Genomic DNA, 19495 nt, shown 5'->3' on the forward strand with positions numbered 1-19495 from the left:
ATACTTTTGTGATATGATCAAGGCGTGATTAAGACCAGTGCTTTCTTATAGCGGCAGACATTGTAAAAAGCCGACTTATTTTGTGTTTTTATTCCAGTTACTAGATGACAACAGGGAGCTGTTCATCCCAGAGACACAGGAGACAGTCGGTGCACATCCAAGATTTATGCTCTTTGCTACCCAGAATCCTCCAGGACAATATGGAGGTAGAAAGGTAAATTGTTTGATACAAAGTAGGGAAGTCAGGAAGCTTATTCCTGGTAAATGTGGACATTTGGAGTGAAACTTTGAATTACATAAGAAATTGGAAAGGGTGCTATATACAGCCTGTCTCAAAAAAAATTGTGCAAGTGAAAAGCGCCCTCTCTGGCAATTAGAAAATACCGTTGTGAAACTATGCTTACATCAACGTCAAGGGTGTAGTATTAGCTCTCAAATGCCGTTTGTTCTGTTCAATTTGCTTATTTTAATCTAGAGATATGTTTAGTTAAAGACGAAAGGGTAAAATCACAATTGTGCCACTTTTACTAGGGAAGAGGGCTTTACAAGTAACAGTGATAGCATCAAGTTTTTCAAGAGTTCCTTCGTGAAATCAAAAGAATGCATCAATTACACAATACAAACCTTTTTGACTGTTTTTACTGTTTTATCATGATGCAGAAATGATGATTACCTTTTTCCACTTAAAAGAGACAAATAAATATTTCACATTCTGCTGTAAAAATGGATTTCACATTCTGCTGTTCTGCATGTGCATGTCAATGGTGGTAAATAATGTTCTCTTAAAAGACAAACAAATATTAGCACTTATACATGTTTATAGGTTAATGAAGCAGCGTATTATTACTTGTTGGGAGAGATATTAGACAAAATAATGCAGCGTGCTGATAATGATCGTCTAATGCATGCGCCCGAAAGGGGAGTGCATTAGACGCATCAACATCAGCTATCATTGATTTACATGTACAGCTCTCTTCCCTAGTAAAAGTGGCACAATTGTGATTTTACCTTTTCGTTGTTAAATAAACATATCTCAAAATTGGAACAAGCAAATTGAACAGAACAAAGCGGTATTTGAGAGCTAAGACTGCGCCCGTGGACGTTGATGTAAGCATTTTGTCACAACGGTATTTTCTAATTGCCAAAGAGGGCGCTTTTCACTTGCACAATTTTTTTTGAGACAGGCTGTATGTTGGAATTTTTGCATATTTGAGAGATGAGCAACCAGGCCTGATTATGTTTACTCTATTGGAATGATGCATGCAGCATGTTTTGTTTCATCAGGAGAAGCTTTCTCTATCCAAACATGCTTCTTTTCATGGACGTCAAGAGTTACAATGGGTCAAAATATGAAGGCAAAACACATTTTTAGTACATGTAGGCATTCAATATCAAACTTCCAGATCTTTATTTTATACATATACTTAATTGATTAAAAATTAGTATACCAAACAATAACACTCTGAGGAGTATTCTGTCTTCATGCATTGCATTCCACACAAGATGATGATTGGTCTATATTCTTGCATCCATCCTCATTCCAGGTTCTATCCAGAGCATTCAGAAACCGATTTGTGGAGCTTCATTTTGATGAGATACCAAGCCGTGAATTGGAGACCATCTTACATCAGAGATGTGCTGTACCTATGTCATACTGCCAGAAAATGGTAGCAGTCATGCTGGACTTACAGGTAACATTGAAATGATAATAAAAAATGTCAGATATCATAGTGCACAGAACTTTATTTACTGTGGTAATTTGACATGAACCAACTTATTTGCATGGATTTCAATTATAACTAATTTTGAAATTAAAGTAAAACTGCTTAGGCTACGAAGGATGAGGTTTGTAAACCTGTGAATTATACTGATGATTGTTCAAAGGTCAACCTGGGCACAGGTTTTTAGTAATCTGCCCGATTTTTGATTGCCATCAATGCTTTACAAATTAAGATTTTTATGTTTCTAGTTCTATTATTTAGAGAATAAATGTATTGGTTTTAGCCACTGTGCTAAGTGCTGTCTAGCAAATGGAAAGGAAAAAGGGAAGGAATAAAGAGAGAAGTGCAATGAGAGAACAATGAAGTTGTTTGTGTTTGCCAGGATTCAAACTCGAGAACCCCTTGTCTGCCAAAGCAAGTAGGTCAGCGACTGGCAGCCATGGATGTTTCTCTGGTCTAGCCAATGAAACCGTGCATATATATATCATTTAAAAGAATGATTGCATCATCGTATCATGTAGGATGCATGCATGCCCAGTGGATGTATCATGCAGGGGCGGTGGAACAATTTTGAAAGTGGGGGGGGCCAGTCAGGGTGATGTAAAAAATTGAAATAATGGCTGAGAAATAATGGCGTCGCGCTCAGAAGTGAGAAACTTTTGCAAACTGAAGGCCCAATTGAAGCCATTTGGTGGACCATTCTGGCACTATTATTGTGTAGAATTTTAGTTTGAAAAATCCGAAAATGGGTTAAATGAAGGCCCAAATTGAAGCCATTCGTGGAAAGTTTTCACTATTATTGTATAAATTATTGCTTTTAGTGTTGGTTCTTCCAAAGCAGAAGTGAAAAGGGAAATTTGTTTATCCATACACACTGTGTATTAACACAGGGGAGTTGGAAAATTTTGCAAAATGAAGGTCCAATTGAAGCCATTTCATGCATCATTTTTATAATTTCTTTAAGCATGTTAAGGGATCTAAAATGAGCGTTTATTTGCGTTTCGACAGTATTTTTGTGGGACATGAGAGCACCTCAGACCTATCGAATTGCATTCTGAATCTGAAGCATGTCTTTCTGATATCAAATAATTTTCATTTTTGAAAATCACAATATAATACAAATTTTATGACAAATTATAAAAATTTGATATTTTCAAATTTTGATATATAACAGTCCTCAAGTAAATTATATAAATCTAATGTTATTGTCTCGCCTGAATGTTCAGGGAGAGACTTAGTAATCACTATGGTGTGTGTGTGTCCGTGCGTGTGTGTGGGGGTGCGTGCGTGGGTGCGTGCGTGCGTGTGTGTGTTCGGAAAAAGCTTGTGAACGCGTTATCTTGAGAACCGTAAGTGCTATGATGATGAAACTTTAAAGGGGGTAGCATGACCAAAGGGTGTCGACCTGATTAGATTTTGGCGCAAAATATGGTAATTAAGTACCTAATTTGCATAATTTATGCGTAATAAGCAAAATACCTTGTGAACAGATTATCTGGAGATCCGTATGGGGTACAGTGGCGTAACTTGGTGGGGAGTAAGCGTGGCCAGATGTTCTCGACCTGATTAGATTTTCAGCGCAAAATATGCTAATTAAGTACCTAATTTGCATAATTTATGCGTATTTGATGCGTATCAAGCAAAAAAACCTTGTGAACAGCTTATCTGGAGATCCGTATGGGGTACAGTGGCGTAACTTGGTGGGGAGTAAGCGTGGCCAGATGTTCTCGACCTGATTAGATTTTCAGCGCAAAATATGCTAATTAAGTACCTAATTTGCATAATTTATGCGTATTTGATGCGTATCAAGCAAAAACCCTTGTGAACAGCTTATCTGGAGATCCGTATGGGGTACAGTGGCGTAACTTGGTGAGGAGTAAGCGGGGCCAGAGGTTCTCGACCTGATTAGATTTTGAGCGTAAAATATGGTAATTAAGTACCTAATTGGCATAATATATGCGTAATAAGCAAAATACCTTGTGAACAGATTATCTGGAGATCTGTATGGGGTACAGTGACGTAACTTGGTGGGGAGTTGCGGGGCCAGAGGTACTCGACCTGATTAGATTTTCATGAGGTCAAAGGTCACATACAAGGTCAAAGGTCAACTGAGGTCACCAAATCTTTTAATAATTAATTTTCAACTGTGCATCACATATCCCAATAACAACTTGATCGGTCATGTAATTAAGGAAATGCGACTTTAAGATAGTCGCTTTCTTTGTAAAGTATAGCAAAGTAGCACTTTCAATGAGTGATAACTCGTAAAGGAAGCATCTTTCTGTTTTGATTTATTTGATGAAATAGCTCTTTGGTATTGCCAAATTTGATTTTTCAGCGCAACATACTTTATCCAATTTCGTGAGGTCAAAGGTCACATACAAGGTCAAAGGTCAACTGAGGTCACCAAATCTTTTAATAATTAATTTTCAACTGTGCATCACATATCGCAATAACAGCTTGATTGGTCATGTAATTAAGGAAATATGACGACTTTAAGATAGTCGCTTTCCATGTAAAGTATAGCAAAGTAGCACTTTCAATGAGTGATAACTCGTAAAGGAAGCATCTTTCTGTTTTGATTTATTTGATGAAATAGTTCTTTGGTTTTGCCAAATTTTTGGAAGGTCATTACGGGGTCATCCGAGGTCACTCAGGGGTCATCTGAGGTCAAGTTATTAAAAACTCGTATGGGCATGAAACTTGATGGGTACAGTCAACATTTCAAGGCAAATTTTTGGAAGTTCATTTTGGGGTCACCAGGGGTCATCTGAGGTCAAATTAGTAAAAACTGTCGTATGGGCATGAAACTTGGTGGTTACAGTCATCATTTAAAGCCACATTTTTGGAAGGTCATTTTGGGGTCACCAGGGGTCATCTGAGGTCAAATTAGTAAAAACTGTCGTATGGACATGAAACTTGGTGGGTACAGTCAACATTTAAAGCCAAATTTTTGGAAGGTCATTTCGGGGTCACCAGGGGTCATCTGAGGTCAAATTAGTAAGAACTGTCGTATGGTCATGAAACTTGGTGGGTACAGTTACCATCGGCCAGATAATCGTGCCCAGCCGATAACCGCCAAATTCATTTACCTCTCTACCAACAGTTATCGCAAAAGCAGGCGGTCACAAAAGCAGGCGAGACTCGTGGTTCGAGAACCGCCTTGTATTCTTAAAGTGTATGTAGCAGGGAGGAAAAGCCGACGGTCAATTGAAAATTTTGACCTTTCATATTGAAGATATGGATTTTTTTTCCCAAAAGACCTAATTTTTTTTGGTGTTTTGGGAAAAAAAATCCATATCTTCAATACGAAAGGTCAACATTTTCAATTGATCGTCGGCTTTTCATCCCACCTACATGTAGTGTTCTTCAGTATGTCAACCTTATAGTAAACATCGGTAAACCCATTCAGGTATGTTAGCCTTATAGCTAACCTTTGACCCAAGTTACTCACGATATAAACACGATGTAATCAAGCATAATAACTGCGTTGATGTGTTCTTATTTGAGTCATTTTATTGATACAAGCGGAGATAATCTTACATCTCTACAATGGCGACGAACATGAAACTCCCGTGCGTGTTTTAAGCCTAGCTGTGAAGTGTATCACCGTGTACAAGTGAAGATATACTCGTCGAAACCATGGCTGCCGACGGAGCAAATCTCCAATTGTATACACCGCCGTTCACCGAATTTGTCATTGACGACATTACAACGGTAGGTCCCAGGTGGGAGAAATATGTCAAGAGTTTGGAGCGTCTGTTTGTAGCGTTTGGTGTAGGCGATGACAAGAGACAGAGAGCTTTACTCCTTTATTACTGTGGGGATCCCGTGAATGAGATATTTGAAACTTTCACTGATACTGGGGAGGATTATAAAACTGCTAAAGATAAACTCACTGCTCATTTTGCTCCCAAGAGAAACAAGGATTATCATAGATGCCTGTTTGGTGATGCTAAACAGTATGCCAGTGAAGGCATAGTGGACTTTCATACAAGACTACAGCAGTTAACCCTATACTGTGAGTTCGCTGATAAGGATAGCAGTATTAAAACCCAAATACTTCGAGGGTGTAAGTCTGCTGGTTTACGGCGGAAGGCATTACGTGACAGCCTTAGTCTTACACAAATTATAGAGACAGAAAAAGCTTGTGAGTTGGCTGATACACAGGCCACCGAAATGGAGAAGTCAACGTCAACTCAGTCTCAGAGTCAAGTGAACTATGCTGGTAATAAGAAAAAGCCGGGTAGTGGTATGGCTTCGGGTAGTAACAGTGGTAAGAAACAGTCGTACATGCAACAAAGATACCGTAAAAACACAGCACACAACCCAGGTACAGATGCTAAAGCTAAAAGTGCTGGTAAAAGTGGTGCACAGAAATCGTGTTTCCATTGTGGTGGTTCATGGCCACATCCACGCTGCACGCAATGTCCGGCGTCAGGGAAGCGCTGCAACAGTTGTAAAAAGTTGAATCACTTTGCGCGTTGTTGTAATCAGTCTGGTCAGGTCAATATGAATGTTGTTGAACCTAATTTGTCAAGTGATGATGATTATGTTTTCGGGTTAAATAACAAAGACCTTCCCAGTGTAGAAGTCATGTTTGGTAGTCAACAACTTACAGCCTATATTGACTCCTGTGCAGGTGTCAATGTGATGATCCGACTGACTATGATAGATTGGTTGATAAACCAGATTTGCAGAAACCAAAAAAGTCTGTGTTTCCATATGGAAGTAAAGTCCCTCTAAAATTTCGTGGAATGTTTACCACTACAGTCTCATATAACGACTGCATCCTTGAAAACAAAGAGGTGTATGTCAGTGAGTTTGGTGACACACTTTTGAGTTATGAAACGGCAACACAACTAGGTTTGATACAAATTACTTATGGTGTCGGTTCTTCATCAGAACATGTTGATCATATTGTGTCAAAATTTCAGGATATATTTGAAGGAATAGGCAAGTTGAAAGGTACTCAAGCTAAACTTCACATTGATGATTCAGTCGTACCGGTTGCTCAACCTCATCGTAGAATTCCATTTCATACGAGAAAGAAAGTGGAAGCAGAGGTAAAGAAGCTTCAAGATCTAGATATCATAGAACCTGTCAAAGGTGATCCAACACCATGGATTTCTCCCATCCATGTAGTCAACAAGCCCAAGAATCCAGATCAGATCAGGATGTGTGTTGACATGAGAATGGCAAATAAGGCCATTGCCCGTGAAAGACACCTTACACCTACAATAGATGATATCTTGGCAAGCCTCAATGGAGCACTGTGTTCTCCAAACTGGATCTTAATGCTGGCTATCATCAAATTGAGTTAGCGGAAGAATCGCGTCACATCACCGTGTTTTCGACACACGTAGGATTGTTCAGATTCAAGCGGCTCAGTTTTGGTATTAACAGCGCAGCGGAAATCTTCCAGAATCACATTCAATCAGCTCTTGGAGGTTTGGATGGTGTATTGAACATGAGTGATGATATCTTGGTATATGGTAGTAACCAGCAAGAGCATGATGCAAGACTAGAAGCATGCCTACAGCGAATCAGTGACAGAAATCTAACATTGAATAGAAACAAGTGTCAATTCAGTGTGCGCACCATAGAGTTCTTTGGCCATGTTTTCAGTGAGCATGGAGTCTCACCAGACCCAAAGAAGGTGGAAGCCTTGAAGTCAGTGGAAAGACCAAAGACCCGTGAGGAAGTGAGTAGCTTATTGGGTATGGCTACCTACTGTGCACGATTTATACCCAATTTAGCAACCAAGGCAGAACCGCTTCGTGACCTCATCAAAGATGCAACATGGGAATGGAAAGAATAACATGAAATTGCACTACAGAATATTAAAGATAGCATTTCAGCTACATGCAGTACTGCATACTTTGACACCAAGAAGAAGACAGAACTTCTTGTGGATGCTAGTCCAGTTGGTTTAGGAGCCATATTAGTCCAGTATGACAATGACAATAACAATAACACTGGCTCAATTGTGGCACTTGCAAGTAGGGCTCTGACCCCTGTAGAACAAAGATACTCTCAAACAGAGAGGAAGCTCTGGCTGTGTATTGGGGCATTGTACATTTTCATCTTTATTTGTGTGGAGGCGCGTTCCAGGTGATTACTGATCACAAGCCTTTAGTGCCATTGTTCAACCGTCGTGGAGCTAAACCACCCATTCGCATAGAGAGATGGATTATGAGATTGCAGGAATATGAGTTTGAGTTAGCGTACCAGAGGGGGAAGTTAAACCCAGCTGACTACATGTCTAGGCACCCCCTGCAAACAACAAAAGCTACAAGTCATGAAGACAAAATGACTGAAGAATTTGTCAATCTTATAACAACACATGCCATTCCAAAGACACTTACCATAGATGATATCAGAGAGGCAACCGAGAAAGATGACACACTGCAGCAGTGCATGGTTGCCATAGAGACAAATGACTGGCACAATTTCCGTATGCAAACTACAGAAGCTGACAAACCAGAAATGGAAAGTCTGTATAAAGTGCACGGGAAGAATTAAGTGTCAACATAACTGAAGGAATCATTCTGAGAGATCACCGTTGTGATTCCAACATCATTGCGTCAAAAAGTTGTAAGTATTGCTCATGAGGGTCACCAAGGTGTGGTCAAGACTAAACAGTTGTTACGTGAAAAAGTCTGGTTCACAGGGATTGATAAGTTGGTTGAGAGTACTGTCAGAAATTGTTTGGCTTGTCAGGTAACAGTCACAGAAAAGCAGTCAACGGAACCTTTGCAAATGTCTGATCTTCCCAAAGCAGCTTGGCAGGAAGTAAGTGTTGATTTCAAGAACCTTCCTACAGGTGAATACTTGCTTGTGGTGATAGATGATTATAGTAGGTTCCCAGTTGTTGATATTGTTCATTCTACTAGTGCAAAAGCTGTGATTCCAGTATGACAATGACAATAACAATAACACTGGCTCAATTGTGGCACTTGCAAGTAGGGCTCTGACCCCTGTAGAACAAAGATACTCTCAAACAGAGAGGGAAGCTCTGGCTGTGTATTGGGGCATTGTACATTTTCATCTTTATTTGTATGGAGGCGAGTTCCAGGTGATTACTGATCACAAGCCTTTAGTGCCATTGTTCAACCGTCCTGGAGCTAAACCACCCATTCGCATAGAGAGATGGATTTTGAGATTGCAGGAATATGAGTTTGAGTTAGCGTACCAGAGGGGGAAGTTAAACCCAGCTGACTACATGTCTAGGCACCCCCTGCAAACAACAAAAGCTACAAGTCATGAAGACAAAATGACTGAAGAATTCGTCAATCTTATAACAACACATGCCATTCCAAAGACACTTACCATAGATGATATCGCGCGACACCGCATAGCACCACTAACTGCTCGCCAGCGTCTTTGTTGTATGGTCGACAGTTTATCACTCGTCTACCTGAACTGTGCCAACCTCCGTGAATGAGCGACAATGAACTCAGAATGCATGACAAAAGCAAAAGAACAAGATCAAACTGTATGCTGATAAAAAGCGTGGTAGTCGTCGCAAGCATATCAAAGTTGGTGATAAAGTGCTTGTTAAGAACAGTGAACCATGGTAACCGCACGTCAGGGTCAACAGTTCATCACCAGAAATGTGTCACATTTCAAACTTTACCAAGGTGAATTAGCTGATGAAGATTTGAGTGATACAGAGTCTACGTATGATGAAGGAGAAGAACCGCAAGTTGCAGATCCACCAGCATTGGCAGATCCACCTGTGAGACGCAACCCACAAAGAGATAGACAACTTCCAGCAAGATTGCGTGATTACGTCATTAATTAGCAAAAAATGGGGCATTTCAGAAATCTACCCCATGGCATTAAATGATAAAACAATGCCACCACTGTGAGCCCATATACTGCACATTTTTTTGCCAAATAAACAGAGTGAGAGAAAATTTCTCATTTTCAATTGAAAGATATTCATACTGTTAAACAGCTATGATTTTGCTACATTTCCTATGATTTTGAAGTTAACTTTGTCATATGGACCTTTGAAAATCAAAGAACTTTCCTGAACATGAACATTTTGTCCAGACTTTTAGTAGGGATGACCAATGAACCATCAACTTGATTAGAACACTCCCATAGACATGCAGGGAGCTCAACTGTGCACTGCTTGCACATACATTTCTAAATTGATCTCATTCTTTTATTTTTCAATATTTTCTGTAAATTTTGGGGAAGTTACTGCCAATTATATTTTGTAACTATCTTGCAAATTACAGCAACATAACTTATTTTGTTTTTCTGTAAGTGCGAGTCAAAATTGGTCCATCGCCACAGTGCGCTTAATTGCCAGTGGCTGAGTTTAGCACTGCTCAAGAATGGCACAAAATATTCAAATCAGTAAGATCAGGTGAAAACGTGGCCTACTGAGCTGTAATTTGGCAGAGTTGCCAGTAATACCTCTATCATACCCTCTGTAAAAAGGTTAAAAAATTGAACAAGGAGTTCTCGAGTTACAAATTAAATCACCAGCTTCCCTTTGGAATTTTTATATTCCTTTCAAATCATGTTAAGAAGACACCTTTCTGAACATAAATGTGAAGTTTCGTGCTCATTCGATGTATTGTTCACCTGATCTTAACCCTAAACGTTTTCTTATATTTAGGCCTATAACATCTACAACTTGCTGCTGGCTATACCTTGTTTAGGACTTTCAAAAGAAGTACCTGAATGAGCAACCATAACTGTTTCAAAATAGCCCGCGATAGTCACGCAGGTAACTCCGAGGTCAAGCATTGAATTGGTTTGAACAAAGATACTCATAATGTATTGAGTGCTACTTTGGTTTGAATGAGGAATACTACAGGAATACACATGAGCATGATGAGGATAATCTCTATTGTTGTGAATGAGTCAATGACCTTCAAAACTTAAGATTTTGTTTACATACACCTACTAATTGGTCATATTAAACCCAATAACATTGAAATTCTTGGTTGTGAAAAAAAAGTTCACCTACTTAGTGCAATTTTGATTTTGTGCCATATCGGCTATCTTGGATGATTTTTGGCAAATGTCCTCTAAATGCATGATTTCAATGCCTTGGTTTGAAAAAATAAGTTATGCCAGTGACTAGTTAAGTGCCATTTCATAAGAAACCCCTTTGATACTTTCACAATATGCTTGTTTCATGTTTGCAAATATGTTAAAATAAAGAAATATATAAAGGTAAATATATGCTTATGCCAATTTTGCTCCCCAACTGCTATTTTTGGACCTTGTCATTTTATTTCATTCCAATGACCGGTCAGAATGGGAAACTTTGATAATTCATAATTGAAAAGTTTTTGACCGATTTGACCATTTAACCACCAAAATACTTCTGTTGATTAGTTCTACTCAGAAAACAATCTTTTGTAGCAATAGGGTCAACATGAAATTTTGATGGTTATCCCTACTTTTAGTGATGCATAAATAATCATCGCAGGACATTTGATCTACAGTACATGTAGCACAACTAGATTTTGTGCTTAGCTCAAATTTTTGTGCAGTTAGATTTTTGGTTATATTTTTTCCAACTCCAAATTTAAAAGGGCCACAGTTACTTCAAACTTGAAAAGTTAATACTGTGTTTCAACTTTCACTTGAAAGTAATACTTGTTTGGAAACTTCTTTAGTGTTTCATAAAACTAGAAAACATGCTTGTTAAACAGAACTGGAACTTTGCACATGACATTATATTTCCATGAAAGTACATGGAATTGGACATTTTTTTTTTTTTTTTTTTTTTTTTTTTTTTTTTTTTTTTTTTTTTTTTTTTTTTTTTTTTTTTTTTTTTTTTTTTTTTTTTTTTTTTTTTTTTTTTTTTTTTTTTTTTTTTTTTTTTTTTTTTTTTTTTTTTTTTTTTTTTTTTTTTTTTTTTTTTTTTTTTTTTTTTTTTTTTTTTTTTTTTTTTTTTTTTTTTTTTTTTTTTTTTTTTTTTTTTTTTTTTTTTTTTTTTTTTTTTTTTTTTTTTTTTTTTTTTTTTTTTTTTTTTTTTTTTTTTTTTTTTTTTTTTTTTTTTTTTTTTTTTTTTTTTTTTTTTTTTTTTTTTTTTTTTTTTTTTTTTTTTTTTTTTTTTTTTTTTTTTTTTTTTTTTTTTTTTTTTTTTTTTTTTTCTTCTAAAGATAAGGAGGATTGATATATGTGAACTGTCAAAGAACACTTGAACTCAGTGAGAAACACTTAGTTTTGAAATGTGAAAAAAACAACGTTCACATGTAGAAGGACATTTGTTTATTTAAGCAAATTGATGAATATGTTTTCTCTCTAAAAAGACAAGGAGGGATGTAGTGTTCTTCAGTATGTCAACCTTATAGTAAACATCGGTAAACCCATTCAGGTATGTTAGCCTTATAGCTAACCTTTGACCCAAGTTACTCATGATATAAACACGATGTAATCAAGCATAATAACTGCGTTGATGTGTTCTTATTTGAGTCATTTTATTGATACAAACGGAGATAATCTTACATCTCTACACTACATACACTTTAAGTATAAATCATCAGATTTCTAAAGTTTACTTCAAGTACTGTTAAATATCAAAAATATCAATTTTTAATGATTTGCGATAAAATGTGTATTAAATTGCGAATTTCAAAAAATCAAAATTATTTGATATCAGAATGTCATTCTTCATATTCAGAATGCAATTCGATATGTCTGATGTGCTCGTCATGATGTCCCAAAATAAATACTGTCCAAACGTTCATACCCCAGCCCTTAAGGGTCTAGAATAGAGATTTAATTATTTATGTTCACCTAGACGTGTGACACACAGCACATTATGGGTTAAAAGTGGGGGGTCAGGCCCCCCCACCCCCCGGTTCCGCTGTCTATGGTATCATGTAGTATTTTGTAGTACTTGGGAGTGTTTGGGTTATGCAGGACCTATATATGGAGGTTTAATAGAAGGAATAAAAAGAGAAGATGGACAAAGAAGTTGTTTGTTTTTGTTGGAATTCAAACCTGAGACCTCGCATGCCAAGTAAGTAGGTCAGCAACAGGCAGCCTTGTTTGTTTCACTGGATCAGCGATCAAAACCGTGTGTATATATCACTCATGGTGATTGCGTCATTGCATTACTGTGGAATGTATGCATGCCCAATGGATATATCAAGTAGTAATTTGTACCTGAAAGTGTTAAGGCTAATGTAATGTTTTATTCCTATACATTTCCAGACTAGGAGAAAAGGTTCTGGTGTGTTTGCTGGTAAGCAAGGTTTTATGACACTGAGAGATCTGTTCAGATGGGCTGAGAGATATAGGCAATCAAGTCATGGACAAGAAGGCTTCTATGACTGGGACCAGCATATTGCTGATGATGGTGAGTAATAGTAAAAAAACATAATTTTTCACCAGGTTCGCCATCGCAAATGATAAAGGAGACAAGTAGAAAAAGTGATCCCATCTGGGAATCGAACCCAGGACCACAGGTTCGCACTAAAAATGTTGGTAGCCGTGATGGATTTCAGCAGACACGATGAATGATTAATTTGTAAAAACTAGGTCTGTGATTTATCAAAGAGACTAGAATACATTAAGAAATGTTTGTGGTTATTTTTTATAATTATGTAGATATCGGATGAACATTGAACACCTGAATCAAAATGTTGCTTCTTCTACCATCCAGTCTTGTAGCTCTAACCCTACAAAACTTGTTAAGATACAACATTTTACATTGTTTTGAAGCAAAGAATGTAGTGGGGATATGCATTTTGCACAAGAACAAATAAACACAATGGGGAATGATTGCTTGTTAGAAGAGGAAACTGAATATAATTAATATGAAGAAAGAACAGTTTAACCAACCTAAAGTATTACAATTAAAGAAGACAACAAATAAACCCAAATTCCGATCGGCACGCAACCAAACTTGAAAAAAACAAACAAGGGAATGCACCTGCATGATATTCGAACCCATGACCTTTTGATCTCTAGACGGACCCTCTATCCATTAGGCTACCAGCTCCTACTCCGGCACATTCCCTTGCTTTTTATTTCAAGTTGGGTTGGTAAACTGTTCTTTCTTTCTTGTTTTGAAGCACCTAAAATAAATATTTATAATCCAATCCTGTCAAGTTGATATAAACATCTTGTGGTCAAACAAAGGCGTAGACTTTAAATATGTCTTTGTTGAGAACTAGCTTGAGTGCAGTTACCAGATTTCTGACTAGTCCCAATTCCATTTGTACCCATCAGGCTACATACTCATAGCAGGTCGTGTGAGGAGACCAGATGAAGGTGTCGTCATACAGGAAGTCTTGGAGAAGCACATTAATTGACTAGTCTCAATTCCATTTGTACCCATCAGGCTACATACTCATAGCAGGTCGTGTGAGGAGACCGGATGAAGGTATCGTCATACAGGAAGTCTTGGAGAAGCATATCAAGAGGAAAGTAGACCCCACACACCTATTTGCGCCCTCGCAGGCCATCTTGGAACGACTCGTACACAACGACCCACCACAAGGCTTTGGGCATGTGGTGTGGACTTATAGCATGAGGAGGCTTGCGGTTCTTGTAGGTCAAGCCATGAGATTTAAAGAACCTATACTATTGGTTGGGGAAACAGGGTAAGTTTATTTTGTAAGTTAAAGTATTCAAAAGTTGCAGGAAGGAGCACTTGTGTATCTTTTTTGTTAACTTTCTTTTGTTAAAAAAAAAAGGAAGGTTTTATTTCAAACTCTAATGGTGACCCGCAGGTCAAATTGCTAGAATTGTACTTAAACACACCTAAACAGACACAATGTAATTTGCAGGCAGCAGCTTAATCAGCACCAATATTGCAACATTGAAACAAACAACTATACAAACATCCAATCCAACCCAACCCCATCCCCAGTAGGCAATGAAGATAAAGTGCCTTGCCCAAGGACACAACACGTTGGCACGAGCGGGGCTCGAACTCGCAACCTATGGATTATGAGTCGGGCGCCTTATCCACTCGGCCACACATGCTCCTTTTGTTGAAGGGGGTGCCTACCTGTGGCCTTGTTAGCCTTTTAGCCATATCCTTTATGATTTGTATGTTTAACCGTATTTCAGTATTTTTTAACAATATGAATTATGGAAATAAATTTACCTTGTTTGCTGAGGACACTCTTGCCTTAGTTCTGAATAAGCATATGGTAGCATATATGGACACAAGTTATGTGATTCCATATTCAAGATATTCTACCCGACTTATAATTGCACTATATGTGGAGGGAAGATAATGTACCTCCGGCATTTGATGTTGAATTTTCCTGATATGAAAAAAAGTGTGATCCAATTATTTTTATTTATTTGCCAAAACACATATGCTGAACGCGGTTACTAATATTCGACAGTGGGCCTCCGCGCAGTCAGTGTAAATATTAGTAACCTCCACACACGTCATGTTGTGCATTGAACAAACTGCACACTTGCTGGCGGCCATATTTGTATTGCGCGATACCATATTTGCACAGATTGTCATTCGCACTTCTTTTATTGGTCGTCCTGTTTTAGCCTGTTGATTGTTTATTTTTGACGAAAATTGTGTGTTATTTTGTAAAGTGAAGAGATGAAAGTGACGGTTATGAATGAGGTTAATAACTTTGCATCGGTAATATGTCGGGCATTGTGAACAATTTTGCTTTGGACCTTGGAATATCCCTCGGTTAGGCAAAATGTTTAGATTTTTCACAATGCCCCCCAAATAACATTAACCTCTAAATCAAATGTCACTAGCAATTGTACATTGTTACCAGTCATTCAGTCATGGCTGTCATCAGAATGTTGCCTTGAAGTCACCTGTTAGCAATTTGATGCTAGGCCATGCTAGCGAGGTCTGATTGATTTTTCGGCAATACATGTAGCATTTCTTATCAAGCAATGGTTGTAGACGAGAAAAAACATTAAAAATGCTATGCCAAGTCTGGAAATCCAAAAGTACATGATATTAGTCAGGCTTGCCGTTTGAGGTGAGCGATCGCTCTCGCTCGCCACCACTTGCCCAAACTCAATTTCTAGTGAGCAATTTTCCACTCGCCATGGACACTAAATATCGCTTGCAGCGAATCACCTAAAATTGAACTACATTTAAGTTTCAGCACTCTCAATGTATTTGATTTATCGTAATAACTTTTCATTTCTGAAAACGGAAGAGAGGGTGTCAATAGTGCGCAAGTGTTTCATATATTGGTATGAATTGTCTTTTAGACCTAGCATGTGATGCAACCACTACATACTAGAGAGTGATTCAGCTCTGAGAGTGATTGGACCACTCACCTAGTATCTTGCTAGCGAGTGATTGACTACTCACCTTTACAATCTAGACGGCAAAGCCTGTAAGTTGCTCATTGTATTCTTTCAATGTGATGATTAAGTATTTTGTTGTATTTCAGATGTGGTAAGACAACCATTTGTCAGTTATTTGCAGCCTCATCCAACCAAGCTCTTCACGCTGTTAACTGTCATCTACACACAGAGACATCAGATTTCCTGGGAGGTCTTAGACCAGTAAGACACCATGAGAATGAAGATGTAAGTGTGAGGCCATAAGTTGTTGATATCTTTTTTACCATTTTTTAATATCTTGTGCACTTCTAATTAATGTCCCTATTTGTATCTTATTGTAACTTGAATGTAATCCAAAATTGTACGTTTTAATTCTGAAATAAAATCATTGCAGTGTTTTCCATTCTTTGCTATTTACAAGTTTTTTTGGAACTAGATATATAGAGAAAAATCAACTAACAAAGAGAAATGGATACAAAGAAAGACGTCATTAATAGCAGACAAAAGAAAAGAGAACCAAAACAGCAAATTAATAGTCTAAAAGACATACATACCCTCAGTTGAAGAATTCACTGTCTCAAATTAAGCCTTCTGGCCATCATAGTTGGTTTTAAATGCTAAAGTTTTTAGAATTAGGCAAATACTTGATTTAAAACATAAAAAAACTCTTGATGTGCTATTGCTTGACCTTTTCGGTAAATAATTCATTGCAGTTAGACCCGAGATGTCATCATCTGACGTCACGCCAATGCGCACATCATTTAGCGAACATCATTACTGTGCATTGCAAGTTGGTGTGACATCAAATGACAACATCTCGGGTCTAGCCACAAGAAATTATGGGATTAACAGAAAATTTCAATTATATCATTTTGTTATTCCATTCTTTGTTGCCTTATACAGGAAGAAGAAAGACAAAAGTTATTTGAATGGTGTGATGGTCCTCTAGTCCTAGCTATGAAAGAAGGAGCTGCATTCCTAATTGATGAGATTTCTCTTGCTGATGACTCGGTACTAGAGAGACTTAACAGTGTATTGGAACCAGAGAGGGCGCTGTTGCTTGCAGAACGAGGAAGTGGCGAGAAGGTTGGAGAAGATATACCACAGATTGTTGCCAAGGAACCATTTGTGTGTTTGCTACTATGAACCCTGGAGGGGATTTTGGCAAAAAAGAGGTAATGAATCTGTAATATTGATTTATTAAAAATTTGAATGTATAATCAATTTGAAAAAAAAAGAAATTCGTTGAACTATGTGTGAAGAAAGACATGTATTTGCAGCTTTCTGTTTCCAGGTTCTGTTATAGGATAGCAAACTTCAAGTAGGATAAGTTTGTAGTTTGGCAGGGAGAAAATGTACACTTTTTTTGTTGTTGCAATATTACATCAAATTTTTGAAACCTAGCTTTCATTCACCATAATACATGTTAGTCACTACATCTATATTTTGATAATCACTAATTTCTGTTTATGATTATATTTTGTTATCAGTTGTCACCAGCATTGCGCAATCGCTTCACCGAAATCTGGTGTCCTCCATCCAATGAGAGACAGGATCTTATCAGCATCATAGAACACAATCTAGTAGATGGCATTCAACTTGGCAACCAGGAGGATGGCTCCAGTGGAGTTGGCAACGCCATTATGGACTTTGTAGAGTGGTTTGCAAATAATGAAGCTGGCAAAAGGTAATATCAATGCATATTTCTTACAATATTGTATTGTAACAATGGGCTATTCCAGTTGAAATCCATACAGCCCCTGTGGAAGACATGACCTTGATCTTCCACACAGGCAGTGTGAATATCAAATGGGGTTATCTGAATGGGTGACTCCATGAAATCTATACCCCCTGTGTGAGAGATTAAGGTTATGACTTCCATAGAGAGTCTATGGTTTGAACTGGAATAGCCCATTGCTATCTCATAATCCTGATCCTAATCCTTCTGCTAATTGTAACCATGGTAACTCTGACACCAAACTTTAATCTTAGATATTGAGACAGACATCCTTTACTCTAAAGTCTTGCCATTTCTGCTATTCTTTGGTTCACTTCAAGTTAGGTAGTGATGTCAATGCTTTTTCAGTGGTTGCGCTGCAAGGATACCGACAAACAGCCCTTGTGTGTGTGTGTTTATGCTCAGCGCAATTAACATTATGCACGCGATTCAAAACCAGCGATATGAGCCCCTACGTCACTACCGAACTTGATGTATAAATGATTATTCATTCTCTCTAAAGCTTTTGCCATGGTTTACCATATAATCCAATAAGCATTGACCATATTCATGCTCTTGTTAACATGATAATGAGTATTTATTTGATCAATAATGTTTAGCTTTTTGAACACAATTTCCCTACAGATGTACAGTGAGTATAAGGGACATCTTATCCTGGGTGAATTTCATCAACACTTGTTGTAACGTATCATCAGAGAGGTCATCACTAGATTCAGCTGTAGCATACATCCATGGAGCTTGCTTGGTGTTTCTAGATGGACTCGGATCAGGTAAAAGATGGATTTCAATATGTGTGTGCTTGTATTTGTGTACTCTTTGTGTCCTTATTTGCCCACTGCAAGGTTCCACAATATGCAAGGAGACCCTTGAACTGGCAATAGACGTGAAAGGAAGAATTACATAACTTTGCTTTACATAATGTAATATGACTGGTTCAATTCATGTATGCTGCAAGATTAAGGCTCTCCTTGCATATGGTAGAACTTTGCAATGGGCAAGTATGTGTTGTTGTGTTTTATAAAGCAAAAAGCTAATGGGTATGCTGTCGGCTTGAAAAAAGTTGTGCAGCTTTCATCAGGTGTGACTCTGCCTTCTCTAGGAGTGAACAAGGTAAGTCCCATTCCTACTTTTGTCCTGAATCTGAGGCCATTAGAAATAGTAAATCGAATTTACACCACATGAATCCGAATGAAAGTGCACATTTTCAGTGATATCTATTTGTTATTTATACAATCATACAGGAACTACCAGTAGCAGCTCTGTCACTCCAACACAAGCCAGAAAACAATGCCTCAAATATCTACATGACCAAATATGGCAACTCACTGATCAACATATTGACCTGACCTCATTGACAGTGACCTCTGACCTTGGTGGATCTAAGAAGAGTAACCCTATCATCACATCAGATGGATTGTTTGGTTTACACCCATTTTTCATTCCCTCTGGTAAGTGCAATGGGCTATTCCAGTTGAAATCCATATACCCTTTATAGAAGACCTGACCTTAATATCCAACATAGGGGTGTAGATTCGAATAGAGTCACCAATTTGGGTAGTCCTGTTTGAATTTCACACTCCCTGTGTGGAAGATTAAGGCCATGTTTTCCATAGTGGGTGTATTGGTTTCAACTGGAATAGCCCAATTGTTATACATTCATACTACATCAAACCATATTTGACGTTCTTGTCAAAAGAAGTTGATAAGTACCATTATTAAATTCTTTGAGTGTATTTCAATTAATCTGTTTTCCATTAAA

General features: G+C 37.7%; 1 protein-coding gene across 1 annotated transcript in view; it reads left to right on the forward strand.

The window, feature by feature from the left end:
- Nucleotides 1-19495, forward strand: part of LOC140156540 (midasin-like) — a 161235-nt gene that overhangs the window by 49388 nt on the left and 92352 nt on the right. Inside the window, 10 exon segments of the mRNA XM_072179480.1 lie at nt 98-214; nt 1545-1691; nt 12918-13062; nt 14050-14311; nt 16106-16248; nt 16909-17124; nt 17127-17173; nt 17489-17685; nt 18361-18506; nt 18978-19184. Coding sequence (XP_072035581.1) covers nt 98-214; nt 1545-1691; nt 12918-13062; nt 14050-14311; nt 16106-16248; nt 16909-17124; nt 17127-17173; nt 17489-17685; nt 18361-18506; nt 18978-19184 — 1627 coding nt within the window.

This window comes from Amphiura filiformis, chromosome 7 (genome assembly GCF_039555335.1).
Source record: "Amphiura filiformis chromosome 7, Afil_fr2py, whole genome shotgun sequence".
Lineage (NCBI taxonomy): Eukaryota > Metazoa > Echinodermata > Ophiuroidea > Amphilepidida > Amphiuridae > Amphiura > Amphiura filiformis.